The following is a 17648-nucleotide window of genomic DNA, read 5'->3' as shown; positions in this document are numbered from 1 at the left end:
ACATAACATAACATAACACATAACACAAAACAACATAACATAACATAACACATAACAACATAACATAACCTAACACATAACATAAAACATAACATAACACATAACACATAACATAAAACATAACATAAAACATAACATAACATAACACATAACACAACATAACATAACATAAAACATAACATAACTATTATAAAGGCAACAGGTCATTCTACCTTTACAATAAAACATAAAAAAAAAAGATTTCAGAATCGTGTGCGCCCCGTTATTAACTCGTACATACCTTTTAATGTCACCACAGACAGATCTTAAACAGAAAAACAAAGAAGCATATCACACCTTTTTCTTAAGTCAAAATGTTAATAATTTCCGTTGGAATGCTTTTGTGGTTTCTTCATCCTGCATAAAAACCACTGGTGTCAAAAAAACAACATGAACACTTACTGCAGAGTATCGACACCAACACAAGAGATGCTTTGCCGAAAGTCATTGTTGTGCCAAGTTGGCTGCAGGCTTTCTAATAGACAAAAAAAGAAAGCTGTATTGTGTAAAAAATGTTCATGTCATTTATTATTTAATGTTATTATTTTATTTTTACATATTTATTATTGATTTTTGGATTTTTCCATCTTATACTGAAAAATATACTAGAATGTGATACTTAATTCTTCCAAATAAGTTGTAGCGGATATATTCATAGTTGAAAGAATTGTATTGTTAATAAATAATAAACATGAAAACAAATATGTCAAATAATACTTACATCCTCTGTTGATGTGGCATTCACGAACCACAAGACGATGTGTGATAAGCAACGCTTTCATTTGCGCTTTTTCGATGGTGACGTCACCACGTGCCCGGCCCCTTTTTGGGGATGCAGCACTTCCTGGTTGTGTCCACGTGGTTTGGTGACAAACCGACGGCTAGGTACTCACAACTACATAAAAAGTGTCATTTATAATATAAGTACTAAAGTACTTACACAGTACTAGAAGTACACAGGTTATTGCCAAGTGCCTTTCATCTTTTAAAGGCCACCGTACTTCCTGGTTGGGAAATATTAGCTTGCGCTAAAATGCAGGTTGGATAGTGATGTTTGGTTTTTAACAGCAGAGGGCGGTGTTTACACATTTTTCATAAAGTGGAAGGAAAACGACATAAAAGTCATTTTATTCATATTTATCTTCTTCTTCAGCTTCTTCTTTGGTTGTATAATATATTTTTTAATGTTGGGTATCCGTCATTCAGTGTAGCCATTGTGATTACCACTGTAATTTTAATTAGTCTTAGTTTAATTGGTACAGTGTTGTGGGATATTATAGTTTGGGTGCCTATAAATAGAATGCATCCCATATTATTATCTGTGTATTAATGTAATAATGTCAGTCAGCTGGGATAGGCTCCAGCCTACCCCTGTGAGGATAGGTGGCATAGAAAATAGATAGATGGATTGTATATATATATACACACACATATACACACACACACGCATATACACTTACATATATACATACATACATATACATATCTATATAAATATACACACACACATACACATATATACACCTACATATATACATACAAACATATACATACATATATACATACCTATACACACACATATATATATACCTACATATATAAATACAAACATATACATACATATACAGTGAAGAAAATAAGTATTTGAACACCCTGCTATTTTGCTATTTCTCCCACTTAGAAATCATGGAGGGGTCTGAAATTTTCATCGTAGGTGCATGTCCACTGTGAGAGAGATAAACTAAAAAGAAAAATCCAGAAATCACAATGCATGATTTTTTAACAATTTATTTGTGTGATACAGCTGCAAATAAGTATTTGAACACCTGTGTATCATCTAGAATTCTGACCCTGAAAGACCTGTTAGTCTGCCCATTAGAAGTCCACCTGCACTCCATGTATCATCCTGAATCAGATGCACCTGTTTGAGGTCGTTAGCTGCATAAAGACACCTGTCCACCCCATACAATCAGTAAGACTTTAACTTGTAACATGGCGAAGACCAAAGAGCTGTCCAAAGACACCAGAGACAAAATTGTACACCTCCACAAGGCTGGAAAGGGCTACGGAGCAATTACCAAGCAGCTTGGTGAAAAAAGGTCCACTGTTGGAGCTATCATTAGAAAATGGAAGAAGCTAAACATGACGGTCAATCTCAATCGGAGTGGAGCCCCATGCAAGATATCACCTCGTGGGGTCTCAATGATTCTAAGAAAGGTGAGGAATCAGCCCAGAACTACACGACAGGACTTGGTCAATGACCTGAAAAGAGCTGGGACCACCGTTTCCAAGGTTACTGTAGGTAATACACTAAGACGTCATGATGTGAAATCATGCATGGCACGAAAGGTTCCCCTGCTTAAACCAGCACATGTCAAGGCCCGTCTTAAGTTTGCATATGACCATTTGGATGATACAGAGGAGTCATGGGAGAAAGTTTTATGGTCAGATGAGACCAAAATAGAACTTTTTGGTCATAATTCCAATAAGCGTGTTTGGAGGAAGAAGAATGAAGAGTACAATCCGAAGAACACCATCCCTACTGTGAAGCATGGGGGTGGTAGCATCATGCTTTGGGGGTGTTTTTCTGCACATGGGACAGGACGAGTGCACTGCATTAAAGAGAGGATGACTGGGGCCGTGTATTGTGAGATTTTGGGGAACAACCTCCTTCCCTCTGTCAGAGCATTGAAGATGGGTCGTGGCTGGGTCTTCCAACACGACAACGACCCGAAGCACACAGCCAGGAAAACCAAGGAGTGGCTCCGTAAGAAGCATATCAAGGTTCTAGCATGGCCCAGCCAGTCTCCAGACCTGAACCCAATCGAAAATCTTTGGAGGGAGCTCAAACTCCGTGTTTCTCAGCGACAGCCCAGAAACCTGACTGATCTAGAGAAGATCTGTGTGGAGGAGTGGGCCAAGATCCCTCCTGCAGTGTGTGCAAACCTGGTGAAAAACTACAGGAAACGTTTGACCTCTGTAATAGCAAACAAAGGCTACTGTACCAAATATTAACATTCATTTTCTCAGGTGTTCAAATACTTATTAGCAGCTGTATCACACAAATAAATTGTTAAAAAAATCATGCATTGTGATTTCTGGATTTTTCTTTTTAGTTTATCTCTCTCACAGTGGACATGCACCTACGATGAAAATTTCAGACCCCTCCATGATTTCTAAGTGGGAGAAATAGCAAAATAGCAGGGTGTTCAAATACTTATTTTCTTCACTGTATATACACACACACATATATATACATACAAACATATACATACATATATACATACCTATACACACACATATATATACCTATATATATAAATACAAACATATACATACATACATACACATACATATATACATACCTATACACACACATATATATACCTACATATATAAATACAAACATATACATACATATATACATACATATATATACACACATACACACACACACACATATATACACCTACATACGTATATACACACACACACATATATATATATACACACACACACACACACACACACACACACACACACACACACACACACACACACATATATATATATATATATATTTATACCATGAATAATAATAATACTTGTACTCAAAGTTAGCATTTGGGTATAGGTATATTTGATTGAATGAGTGAGAGCCGGCAAACACGCACGCAAGCACACACGCAGGAAGGAGAAGTACACACACCCACGTGTCGGGGCGGTGCTCTTGAGCAAGCAGCGTGCTCAGTGTGTACAAGCAGGGGTGGCTTGTCAACAAAGCAGTCAGACAGACACGAGACAAGCACACATCAGTCACTGCACGGCGCCGTCATCCCCAGAGCTCGGAGACATGCACTTTGATAAACGTGAGTAACAACTTTCCGTGACTGATGGATGCTCTCCATTTCTAAGCTATTGTTTCCTCCTTTTTAATATAGAACTTGTGATTTCAAGTACAAAAGTGTTTTGCCAGTAATGTTGTGTTTGTGTAATTACAGTACAACTTATTGATGATTGAAAGATAACCATCTTGAATTTGTAGCAACATGCCGTTTGATATTGATGCTCTTGACCACCACATGAGGAAATTGACCCGGTCTCTGACAAGGAAGCCCAGAAGAGAAAGGTCACTGGAATCCCCAAACTCCCACCCACACACATGACTCAGTGTGCAGGGATTTCCACAGCCCCAAACATGAAACACAATCCATGTTGTCACTTTAGTTGATTTCATAATTGTTGTCATTTTTAGAAACATTTTATCGAGGGAAATAATGTGAAATTAATTCATTAGCTCCAGGCAAACGACCATCATTGAAAAACCTTAAGAATGTACAGGCTATTATTAGAATGTGTCATAAAATTAGAGATGGTCATGATTGCTTTTCTTATCCATATTCAGTATACCGATATTGTAATTTCCAATACCGATACAAGCAGCCACTCGTCCTTCAAACTAACGCGCTATCATGGGATTAAAACTTAATATTTGTCTTTTAAGAGAAAATATGTCTCCCTCGAAAAAAAATATAAATTGGAAACAAACATCTCAAAAATTGCTGCACAGTGGTCGAGTGGTTAGCGCACAGGCCTCACAGCTAGGATACTCAAATTCAATTCCACCCTCGTCCATCTCTGTGTTTGTATGTTCCGGTTTCCTCCCACATTCCAAAAACATGCTAGGTTAATTAGCGACTCCAAATTGTCCATAGGTATGAATGTGAGTGTGAATGGTTGTTTGTCTATATGTGCCCTGTGATTGGCTGGCCACCAGTCCAGGGTGTACCCCGCCTCTCGCCTGAAGACGGCTGGGATAGGCTCCGGCACCTCCCTCGACCCTCGTGAGGATAAGCGGTAGAAAATGAATATCTCTAAACGGAATAAAGCATTTTATTAATGTACTACTATCATAAAGTCGATCAAATATTGAACAAATGTAAGGTAATTGTTATTGTTTACATGTTCAAGATGAATGAAACCATAACCAGTACAGCTAGAAGCAGACTGTGAGCTATGGCATAATAGTGATAATACAGCCCACAATAAGTGAAATCCGCAAAGTAGCCAACCTCATTTGTTTACAATAATTATATTTATTATATTTAGTTTTAAGAGTGTAAAACCCCTCACAACACACTTTATGTACTTTTCTCAGACAGACATAGACATTTTCTCACATTTCTCTCAAAGTTCAAATTTCGTTTGAATTTCTATGATGAATCTACGAGTGCCCACTAAAGAAATTATTACGTTTCTCACGCTTATTCACTCCTGAGTGCCTCATCCTGGCGACTTCCGCCGTAGCGTTTTTGTATCCTCATTCAAACATATTGCTACTCTTAAATGAACCAAAGCGTCATTTAGCCGGTTAGCTTATTCTTCTTCTACTCTTTATTGGTGGTTAGCAAGCAGCTCACACACAGTTAGCTTCGGTAGATTGAAGGTAGCACAAGGGAGATTGATTGACAATGGTCTACAGCCAATCAGGACACAGAACACAATGGGCGGAGTCTCCTTAGCCAATAAGGACGGGTGTGGCTCTATATTTAGCCGGCGACTGTCTATTATGGGTCCCTTATCTGCTCATGCAGGCACGTAAACCCTGACAGTAGTGGAGCAGCAGTGACTAAACAACACCCTCTGCTGGTAGCAGTAGTAAATACAATAACAGATGCATACAAAAGAGCACTGATTAAGCAGTATAGATAATGGATGGATGGACAAACGAGAAAAAATATAATTTTCTGATTCGGCACGGTCAGCATTATGGGTACTGTAGTTCTTTTTAGCGTAAACATTAAGTTAATCTACTGCAATCTGTTTCACACGTTTTTACATAACTGCACATCAATATAAAGTATTAGATGATGATGATATACTGCTGTATTGGATAGGTCACCCTATTAAAAAAAATTAATCTCACTAAGGTTTACCTGGTTAAATAGATTTAAAAAATTAATTAGTCGTTGTAGCTGCCGTCATTATTTTAATTGATTTCAATTTGTGAAAAAGATTTTTGTAAGTGAGTTTTATATATGTGCCCTGTGATTGGCTGGCTGTCCCCCACCTGTCACCCTATGTCAGATGGGATAGGCTCCAGCTCACCTGTGAGCCTAAACACCAGAAGCAGTAGAAAAAGGACAAGAAGACTGAATCAGTGAATGTATTGCTTATACTACGGCACGGTGGTCGTGTGGTTAGCGCGAGACAAGGGTTCAATTCCACCCTCGGCCATCTCTGTGTGGAGTTTGCATGTTCTCCCCCGTGCATCCAGTTTCCTCCCCACATTCCAAAAACATGCTAGGTTAATTGGCAACTCCAAATTGTCCATAGGTATGAATGTGAGTGTGAATGGTTGTTTGTCTATATGTGCCCTGTGATTGGCTGGCCACCAGTCCAGGGTGTACCCCGCCTCTCTCCCAAAGACAGCTGGGATAGGCTCCAGCACCCCCGCGATCCTCATGAGGAAAAGCGGTACAAAATGAATGAATGAATGAATGAATGACTTAGATTATTATTCAGTAAGCATTCAGCACTGGACTCCATCTTGAAAATAAAATTTAAAAAAATTCCATTCCAGACTGCAGTTTTTGGCTCAAGCTGACATTTCCTTTTAAAGATCAAATGACTCAGCCTCAGTCTGATTATACGGTAGAACCTTTAGAACTAGATCATGTAAGTCAATATTCTGATAAAGTGACCTTTTGGGGGCACATGGCACAAAGTGCAAATGAAAGCACAGCTCATTTGCATGTATTGTTCTAGAAAGAGGAGCAATGGACGTTACCACAACGAGAAAGAAACAGAGAAAGACATGTAGGGTAGTAGAAGGCAGAAAAGGCCAGTGAGTGTGCCAAGGTGAAACGCTCATGTGTGTCACACAGAACAGGAAGATGTGGTTTTTTGTTTCTGTGAGCGTAACGGAGCACAGAAACATGTCATAGAAAAGGAGTAGGCAATCCCATTGTGAAGGTTTCTGTTGAATCTACCTGCTTCAGCTGTCTTCCTAATGGTGGCGGTGAATCAGTTCAAATGCACAGTGGAAACTGTACTTTTATCTCGTGTGTGTGTGTATGTGTTTGAGGACTTCATCACTTTTTCCTATCGTTCTCATTTTGTAATGGTAATGGTTTTATTTCATTTGAACATGCATCAGATTACAATTGAATGCATCCCATAATCAGTTCACAGTTCCACATGTCCAAAAGGAGTAGGAAGAAGCAAAGCTTATTAAATCCTACCCCTCCATCTGGTACTTTTACGATCAGTAACTGTTACATTTGTTCACTTCCTGCTTTCCTAATATAGGTTAAGTTTTTTTTTTATTTTTATTTTTTTTGTCACGTACCGAAGTACGAGGTATTTTCTATTTCTATTTCAAATTTCTATTTTTATATTGACATAGCTCAAAATGTAATGGACACAGAGCGAAAGGACTTTTGGTACTTTACTTTGGAATTTGTACAAATTAGTAAATTAAATTGGAAATACAGTAAACCTCGGATATCTCGGATTCAATTGTTCCCACTGGTTTTGTCCGATATAAGCGAAATCCGTTATATGCGTATACCGGAAAATGTCCGTTTTACGCATATATCGGATTTATATCCGGTATATGCGTAAATCGGATTTTATCCGTTATAAAAAAGGCACTTCCTTGACTATGTTTCCAATGTACCTGGACGCGCAGGCAACGCTGCAAACGCTGCAAATGACGTCGTATAGCGGCCTGTCACGATTCGGCGAATCGGAGCGCCACGATGCGGCCATCCGATATATGCGAGGGAAATTTAATGGAAATGCATTGGAACGGGACTGGAGATTTTGTCCGAAATAGGCGAAATCCGTTATAAAAAATCCGATATATGCAATGAATTTTTATTGGAAATGCATTACAGAAAAATTGGTTCTTTTTTATCTGTCCGTTGTGAGCGAATTTCCGATATATCCGAGTCCGATCAATCCGAGGTTTACTGTAGAAGAAATATCAAAAGCAATCCTCAATTTTTGACACTCATCCCTTAAAGGCCACTGTACTTTCTTGTTTGAACATCCTTAGATGCTAAGCTAATACATTCTCGCGAACTAGCTTGCGTTTAGATGATTATTTTGACATCACGAAACATGTTCACTTGTGCTCACCAGCGCCAAAGGAGAAGCCTTGCTGCACTCTGCCCACAGTGAAGAAACTGTTGGAGCAGAAGAGGAAGCGAGAGACATCCTCGGTGTCGACCTCCTGCCCCCCAAACACAACCAACCCTGTTCACCCTTCAAACATGGTTGCTGTAAGATATCATGTAACATTTCACTCATGATCGTAAGATGGGTTGAACCTGACAGCCGTCTCCACTTCCTCTCTCTGCAGATGTCTGCATCGGAACCGCTCACCTGCTCAGGTAAGACTTACATACAACGCTCTTTCTGGAAATATTCTGCACCGTGTCAGGAAATAGTCACAGCCAAGATCACTAGTCTACTGTGAGTGCGCCAAGGTGAAACGCTCATGTGCTGGAGCCTATCCCAGCTGTCTTGGGGCGAGAGGCGGGGTACACCCTGGACTGGTGGCCAGCCAATCACAGGGCACATATAGACAAACAACCATTCACACTCACATTCATTCCTATGGAATTTGGAGTCGCATGTTTTTGGAATGTGGGAGGAAACCGGAGTACCCGGAAAAAAACTCATGCATGCACGGGGAGAACATGCAAACTCCACACAGAGATGGCCGAGCGTGGAATCGAACTTGGGTCTCTTAGCTGTGTGGTCGGTGCGCTAACCACTCGTCCGCCGTGCAGCCCTTACTTTTACTCATTCACTGAAAATGTCAAGCATTTTCAAGTCACCAGGCTAAAGTCCGAGTCAAGTCCTGAGTCGTTGGTGTCAAAGTTTTGCAAGTCTTTGGTAATAATATTAAGTCAAGTCCAAAGTCATCGAAAGTGTGACTTGAGTCCAAATCTCATTACTCTAATCCAGACCTGTGACCTTTTTTAAGTTAATTCATTCATTAATTTTCTACCGCTTATCCTCACAAGGGTCGCGGGTATGCTGGAGCCTATCCCAGCTGTCTTCGGCCGAGAGGTGGGGTACACCCTGGACTGGTGGCCAGCCAATCACAGGGCACATATAGACAAACAACCATTCACACTCACATTCATACCTATGGACAATTTGGAGTCGCTAATTAACCTAGCATGTTTTTGGAATGTGGGAGGAAACCGGAGTACCCGGAAAAAAACTTGGACGAGGAGAACATGCAAACTCCACACAGAGATGGCCAAGGTGGAATTGAACCCGGGTCTCCTAGCCCTTTCTCGATGCACTATATGTCAACAAATATGTCGACCTCATTCATTGTGTTGGTACTGCTCTAGCTTTTAATATGATGACCATCCATTCTCTTCCAGGTGCATCAAGCAGCTACACTGACATGACGGCTATGGACTACGAGCAGTGGGCACTCATGCAGGAGCCCACTATCTCTTATGACCCCAACCAGCCAGGACCCAGCTTCCCTGTGGGTTACAACATCCCACAGCAGCCAGATCTCAGCTCCCAGCCGCAGCAGCAGCTTCAAGGATTTGGAGGCAATGCATCTCAAACATACGTAAGGAAAATAATGCTAACTTAATGTACTTACCCTACTTTGGAAGTTGAATGTGATCTTAGTGTTCTTTTCATCAGGAGTGCCTGGTGACAGGTGACGGTCAGAGTGCGGCGTCCTCCTGGTCCCCTCTTCAGCCCGGTCAGGCGTCTCCAGCCAATTTAGGATCATGGTTGGATGGCAGTAAACTGGAGAGGGCGAGAAGGCTGCTGAGTGACATGGACTACAATAGAGTCACGGGTCAGGACGAAGATGGAGACACGTGAGTTACCATCGGTTTCTGTGCATACAACCAGCTGGCAAAGACAGCCAGCCAATCACAGGGTACATATAGACAAACAACCATTCACACTCACATTCATACCTATGGACAATTTGGGGTCGCTAATTAACCTAGCATGTTTTTGGAATGTGGGAGGAAACCGGAAAACCAGAGAAAACCCACGCATGCACGGGGAGAACATGCAAACTCCACACAGAGATGGCCGGGGTGGAATCGAACTCGGGTCTCCGAGCTGTGAGGCCTGTGCGCTAACCACTCGTCCACCGTGCAGCCCCAATAATACATTCATTCATTCATTCATTTTCTACCGCTTATCCTCACAAGGGTCGCGTGGGTGCTGGAGCCTATCCCAGCTGTCTTTAAGCGAGAGGTGGGGTACACCCTGGACTGGTGGCCAGCCAATCACAGGGCACATATAGACAAACAACCATTCACACTCACATTCATACCTATGGACAATTTGGAGTCGCTAATTAACCTAGCATGTTTTTGGAATGTGGGAGGAAACCGGAGTACCCGGAAAAAAACCCACGCATACACGGGGAGAACACGCAAACTCCACACAGAGATGGCCGAGGGTGGAATTGAACTCGAGTCTCCTAGTTATGAGGCCTGTGTGCTAACCGCCGTGCAGCCCTTAATGCAAAGTCAATTGTAAATAATGATACTTTTTCCTATAAGGCGCCACTCATCACAAGAGTTAAGCACCTTGTCTAGACTACATTTTTAAACAGCCAGCTGACTCAATCCTGACATGAGTGTGTATTGTGAATGACTCTTTGTAACGTTTACTTCCACCAGAGATTCACTTTCGGCGGTGAGCTAAAAATGACACATGTGCAAGTGTGGTAATCGTAGAAAGAAGGAAAGAAAAACAAAAGTCAGTGAGTCATACTCGGAAGAAATTGAGCTCTAAAGGGGAATAAGGTCAAGGTTATGAGGCTTACTACATAGATATTTTCAATTTTGTAATTTTGTAACATTATAGTAATAGTTTAGTAGAATATTTGGAATATTTCTATAGATCATGGAAAACCTGTTTACAACCTTCACCCTCCAGTCCAACCTCAGCCATCTCTGTGTGGAGTTTGCATGTTCTCCCTGTGCATGCGTGGGTTTCCTTCCACATTCCAAAAACATGCTAGGTTAATTAGCGACTCCAAATTGTCCATAGGTATGAATGTGAGTGTGAATGGTTGTTTGTCTATATGTGCCCTGTGATTGGCTGGCCATCAGTCCAGGGTGTACCCCGCCACTTGCCCGAAGACAGCTGGGATAGGTTCCAGCACCCCCCGCGACCCTCGTGAGGAAAAAGCAGTAGAAAATGAATGAATATCATTAGAGCTTACCAGACATAAACTAGCACCCCTAGAGTCACCTTTGCACTAATATATACACCAATATAGTAGACATAATAAGATTCATGCTTGTGTGTGTTGCTAGAGATGTGTTCCCTACGGGAGTTGAGTGGTGGGTGGACAGGAAGTGACGTCATGGGGGGGCAGAGATGAGTTTTAGCTTGGTAGTGACAGTAGATTTTATGAGGGATTATTGTGCCTGTAATAAAATCCTGTTGTTCCAGCAATCAGGTCTGGTGTTTGTGTGTCTCACCGTACATTACAGTAACTTTATTAACACCTAGTTAATAGGAATACTATATATCATTCACAGTGTCTTATACAGGAATTTTACATAATTTTTTATGTTTGATTAAAAAAATGTATATATTTAATATTATTAAAAAATGTATAAACTAATATATATTTAATATATTATATAGTCAATATTTTATATAGTATAAAAATATTAATAATAATTTTTATTTTCATTTAATTTTTAATATATAAAAATTATTTTTAATATAAACATATTCTTAATATACAAAATATACAAAATATAATATATAAAAATATATAATTTTTAATATAATTTAAAATTAATAATTAATATAATAATAGGACATATTCAACCACAAAACAACATGGTCAGTTTGAAAAACATAGAATGATTGACAGTACCTGATAGTGAGGCCGTTACCATGTCAGGTTCCTTCCTTTCAAGGCGTGAAAGCTAATTTTTCATTTTTTTTTTTTGCTTAGCATCCTGCACATCTATACTGCCAAGGGGCTCAGGGAGTGGGCCTTTGCTGCTGCAGAGAAGCTGAGGGATTTGGGGAAGCTTGATGCCAAAGAGCACAAAGGCAAAGTACGTATGTACAGAATGCCGACATTCGGGCTTTTGAGATCTGGGAACTTATTTGATTTTGTTTGATTGGCAGACCCCTCTACTGGTAGCGGTGACAGCTAACCATCCTGATATCGTGCAAGATCTGCTGTCTTTTGGAGCGGACGTCAACGCTTGTGATGTCAAAGGTCAAAGCGCTCTCCACCTGGCCGCTCACGACGGGTACCCTGGGGTGCTGCAGGTAAATGGTGTAACCACTCGGGGGAGAAAGGAAGTTAAACAACTGTTACAATGTTAAACTACTGTTCTGAATGGCAGACTGCACCATATGCGCTGTCCTACTATTGTAGTTTGTAACTGTATGTTCATACGCTGAAGCATCACACAACTGCATCTTCCTTACAAATATGGCACATTTCCAAACAAATTTGACAACCCAAACACCTTTCAATAACTCAATATTACTGAAATCAACCCAAACACCTTTCAATAACTAAATATTACAGAAATGTAAACACACAATAAATGGTACAGGCCCTAATTCAAGATGGCGTCCCGTTAGCGGCTAACACTAGCGATTTATGCTAACGCCAGCTATTTACAGTCTTAGTTATTTTTCGACACATATAACAGCAATGGAATGCGGCGCCATTACAAGTTTCTAATTAATACACAAATATTGATTGAAACAAGTACGTTTTCCACACTCAAACCCACCTGAAACATTTAAACAGATAAGATAGCAAGGCAGCACCGGCGTCTATTCCGAATGGCACAGATTGCATCATATTAGCTCTCATAATATCGTAGAGGAAGCGCTCAAGTGACCACTTTTACCGCGACTGCCACCTGGTGGCAAAAACGAGTACTGCACTCTTGGGAAACAGATGGGTTTCTCCTTGCTGAAGATGAATTAACACATTAATATGAAAAAAAACGCTATAGTGTGTGGGGAACAACAATATTGAACCTTGGATATATTAACCTATTTTACACAGTATTGTCCAGGGTGCCACATTTTGACAGTATAACTCAGTATAATTTGTATTCAATATTTTTTGGTATATATTTTTTCCAGGTAATTCTTTCAAGCAGACCTGCAGTCAACCTTGAGGTCAAAAATTTTGAAGGTAATGTCGGAGCACCCCATTTTAGTTCATATATACTGTACAGGGACATATGTTATGATAATGAACTATTTAAACTATTAAATAGAACAATTTAAAATAAAAATACTGACATTTGATTGGTATTATAACAAGTTTGTAGTCGATAAAATATAACAAGGTGTACTTAATAAGATGTCTTTTTTGCTAGGGATGACCCCGCTGCATTGTGCAGCCATCTCTCACTGCGTCACCATGAAGGCTCTATCTGCTTGCGGCATGGCCGACGTTCACCTGCAGAGAAAAGCCGCAGAGAAACTCTCCTGTGTGCAGACGCTTCTCAATGCAGGCGCTTCGCCACTCAGCCAGGTGGAGTTACAGTCATGGACATCATTTTCGCTTATATATAAACACACAGTATATACTGTACCTTAAAGGTCAACATTTGAATGACAGACTAAGAGTAACATGCGCCCATAAAGAGCAGCAAATGAGAGAAAAAAACATCATAAATGTATTACTTAAACACGCAAACATACAGTAGAGAGGAAAAAAAATGAATAAATGTGCAGTTAAAAAGGGGAACTGTCCATTTTCATCGGGTGATGTCATCATTTGAGGGACTTCCCTACACTCGCTTTTGTTTTCTTTCTCACCGTATTAAAGAGATAGAAATATACAACATAATGTGGCCAGAAATATTTCAATAATGGTACCCATTATGTCATTGGATGGTCATATCACCTCATATTTCGGTATGTGATAAAAATAAATAAATAAAATGTAATAATATTTTATATTTGGTATTATTTTAATATTTTATTTTTTATTATTATTATCTATTATTAATTTTTTAATAAAATAAAAACAAAAAAACTGAAACTATATTAGGAAAGCAGGAAGTGAACAAATGTAACAGTTACCGATTGTAACTGATTGTATGTGATTAAAAAACAAATATAAAAAATAAAAATAATATTTTATTGTCATTATTATTTATTTATAATATAATAAATAATAAAATATTTGAAAATAAGATTTTATTATTATTATTTATTTTATTTTTTATTTTATAAATAACATATTTAAAAATAATAAAATAGTATTTTATTATTATTTATTTATTATTTTATTTGTATCGTACTTCGTTACGTGATAAAAAATAAATATAAAAAATAAAATAATAAACATACATTTGAAAAACAATAAATAATAAAGAATAATAAATAAAATATTTTATTATTTATTTTGTTTTATATTTATTTTTATCACGTACCAAAGTACAAGGTGATACTTATACCATAAATAATAATGATATGACCAATAAATAATAATAAAATAAATGATAAAGTAAGATTTTAAAATAATATTTTATTATTATTAATTTATTTAATAAAATAAAAACAAAAAAAAACATAAACTATATTAGGAAAGCAGGTAGTGAACAAATGTAACAGTTACTGATTGTAAAAGAACCAGATAGAGGGGTAGGATTTAATAAGCTTTGCTTCTTCCTACTCCTTTTGGACATGTGGAACTGTGAACTGATTATGGGATGCATTCAATTGTAATCTGATGCATGTTCAAATGAAATTAAACCACTACCATTACTGTATTTGCATGTCCCAGTGTGACTGATGGTGTTTTTTCCCCTTCACTCCCACTTACAGGAAATCAAAAGCAACAAGACGGTGTTGCACTTGGCTGTGAAGGAAGGCAACATGGACCTGCTCCACTGTCTTCTGAGCATGCCTCTACACAACCTGAAAGACTTTGTCAACATGAAAGTGAGTCCAAGTCAAGTCAAATGTATTCAATAGCGACTCACCGTCATGTCTTCTTAAAAAGGCACACGGTCACACGGCTCTGCACATGGCGGCTTGTCTCCACGGCCACCCCCAGCAGGAGGATATCCTGCAACTGCTACTGAGCCGAGGAGCCGATCCCAGCATCCGGAACATGGAGAACGACTTACCCGCTCGCCTCCTGCAGGGCGGCCAGCAGGGGGAGCAGGTGAGATCCAACTCGTTTTTAGCATCGTTTTCGGTCGATTTCTACCCATTTCAGAGCTTTTCTTCTTGTTTCAGCTCAAAGTCCTGCTGAAGAAACGAAGTGCTCCGACTCGCCAACGTTTCATGACCTGGCAGGACCACCAGGAATGACTTGTAGTCATGTGACACGCAGGGAGTCCTCTAATGTTCACATGACATGCCGGCGGCGTTTTTGTTGTGTGTGAGGCTAATTCACATTGGATTTTAACTTGTACTATGATTCATTCTTCATAGCTGCTCAGTAAATTATATCATATTTATTTCTGCCATGTTGGCGTTCATGTGGAGGTCACGTGGACATGGAATTAATCTCATTTCATTTTGGACCAATGACCGGTCAGAAATTAAGTCAATGTCTTCGGCTATGATATGAGGTACACTTGCACAACAATCCGAGTTTCACCGTTTTCACCCAAAACAAATATGCCGATATTGTCCAATGATCAATTTCCGATATCATACGATACCGATATGTAACATAACATATATAGGTTAATTGTCGACTCCAAATTGTCCATAGGTACGAATGTGAGTGTGAATGGTTGTTTGTCTATATGTGCCCTGTGATTGGCTGTATGGCCACCAGTCCAGGGTGTACCCCGCCTCTCGGCTGAAGACAGCTGGGATAGGCTCCAGCACCCTCCGCAACCCTCATGAGGATAAGCGGTAGAAAATGAATGAATGAATGAATGAACATCATTAGAGCTTACCAGACATAAACTAGCACCCCTAGGGCCGATAATTATCAGATATTCCTCAATGACATCCAATACAAAAGCATCATCCGGAATTCTGCCTTAAAGATAATGCACTGCATCCGCAAAGGTCAATTAGTCCTACACAGTCCTACACAATTCAGGTATCGTTCAGAGAAATCACACAATAAAAATCCTATGATCTGCACCTTTAACCAGACCCTCACCACAATGACTCATTTCACAACTGAGACATTTTACTTTGGTCTTATTTACGCTTACCTACATTTTGAAAACAATTCTAACAAAGCATATTGTTCAGCACAATCCAAACATTAACGCATATTTTTCACATTAAAAAAAATCCCAGAATTCCCATTTTTTTCCAAAAAACTCATTTTTTTTTTACACTATTTTTTCTTTTTTTTTTTTTAAACAAAACATCAACAATAATACAAACTCAAAACAAAAAGGGTGCACTGGACATACACAGTTTACAAGTTAGTTATTGCACATTCCTTGTCATGGTGCAATTTGAGTCAAGTTTAGACCAAAGGCGTTCAACTACCTCCACATTTCTCGACAAAGTCCAGCCATTCAAACACCAAACTATTCAATAATCCAGGACATCCACATCACAACGATTCTCACTGTTCCCCGACGTTCTTATTTTTTCAGAATACTGAATGCCTTTGATCTAATTAGATCAACGGCATTCAAAAATGACTTGGATAAAAGTAGAACAATGGAACACAATCCGTTTCTCCTTTAAAGGCAACCTATTATGATCATTTTTTGACCCTTTGTATTGAGTTGAGGACTCCAATAGAGCAGCTACACACAATAACCTGCACAGAAAACTTTATAGATCTTCCAAAATCTGCACCTATTCCTGCTGTATTTCCTTTGATTTGTACTTCCTGCCAAAACGGTCTTTTTTAATTTATTCATGCATGCTGTGATTGGTCATTCAAAAACTAAGTTTATCCGGAATACTGAATGCCTTTACTTAGACCAAAGGCATTCAATTACCTCCACATTTCTCAACAAAGTCCAGCCGTTCAAACATCAAACTATTCAATAATCCAGGACATCCACATCACAGCGATTCTCACTTTTCCCTGACGTTCTTAATTTTTTAGAATGCTGAATACCTTTGATCTAATTAGATCAACGGCATTCAAAAACGACTTGGATAAAAGTAGAACAGTGGAATACAATCCGCTTCTCCTTTAAAGAAGATCATTTTTCGACCCTTTGTATTGAGTTGTGGACTCCAATAGAGCAGCTACACACAATAACCTGCACAGAAAACTTCATAGATCATCTAAAATCTGCACCTATTCCTGCTTACTTCCTGCCAAAACGGTCTTTTTTAATTTATTTATGCATGCTGTGATTAGTCACACTCCCAAAGTGCTTCCTAACTATGAACCATATAAGGACGTCCGCCCCTGTGTGACATCACAAAAGAGACAGTTTTACCACGCCTTATCAAACAGAGCGTTTTGAATCACCGCAAACTTCTTTTAGGACTCACTTCCAAATGCAAAAACCTCATTATCTAAGGTGGTGGAGATAAAATAAAAAACAAAGCCAAAGAAAAAGCACTCTGGTTGAGTCAATTGTTACACCGTATGCGTAAAATAAAGTAATATTCTTGGTTAAAAGGGAGCATTATCA

General features: G+C 39.1%; 3 protein-coding genes across 5 annotated transcripts in view; 1 reads left to right on the top strand and 2 right to left on the bottom strand.

Annotated features, from left to right (window-relative positions):
* The window catches only part of LOC131137138 (casein kinase II subunit alpha), a 59224-nt gene extending 49407 nt beyond the window's left edge, over positions 1–9817 (bottom strand). Inside the window, exon 1 of the mRNA XM_058084728.1 lies at positions 9683–9817. The gene's annotated coding sequence lies outside the window, so the exon portion shown is untranslated. The remainder of the gene's footprint in view (positions 1–9682) is intronic.
* Positions 1–12903, bottom strand: part of hcst (hematopoietic cell signal transducer) — a 44200-nt gene extending 31297 nt beyond the window's left edge. The window contains exons 1-4 of one of the 3 annotated variants that reach the window (XM_058084734.1): positions 12831–12903; positions 9688–9834; positions 442–514; positions 281–304 (exon numbers count right to left, since the gene is read on the bottom strand). In XM_058084734.1, the coding sequence (XP_057940717.1) occupies positions 281–304; positions 442–514; positions 9688–9723 (133 nt within the window). In that variant the 5' untranslated portion in view covers positions 9724–9834; positions 12831–12903. Of the gene's footprint in view, positions 1–280; positions 305–441; positions 515–760; positions 1535–9687; positions 9835–12830 lie in introns of those variants that run through there. The other 2 variants (XM_058084735.1, XM_058084738.1) reach the window with 2 other exon arrangements.
* On the top strand, positions 3893–15440 carry LOC131137144 (NF-kappa-B inhibitor delta). Its single transcript, XM_058084741.1, has 12 exons — positions 3893–3908; positions 8188–8339; positions 8408–8438; positions 9450–9649; positions 9727–9908; positions 12029–12134; positions 12208–12354; positions 13192–13243; positions 13431–13588; positions 14890–15006; positions 15068–15232; positions 15307–15440. Exons 1-12 carry the CDS (start codon positions 3893–3895, stop codon positions 15379–15381), a joined length of 1401 nt encoding a protein of 466 aa, XP_057940724.1. The 3' UTR covers positions 15382–15440.
* Positions 15441–17648: the final 2208 nt, after the last annotated feature.

This window comes from Doryrhamphus excisus, chromosome 10 (genome assembly GCF_030265055.1).
Source record: "Doryrhamphus excisus isolate RoL2022-K1 chromosome 10, RoL_Dexc_1.0, whole genome shotgun sequence".
NCBI lineage: Eukaryota > Metazoa > Chordata > Actinopteri > Syngnathiformes > Syngnathidae > Doryrhamphus > Doryrhamphus excisus.
Note: the sequence above shows the minus strand (reverse complement) of the source record. Positions and strands in the feature narration are given on the sequence as shown.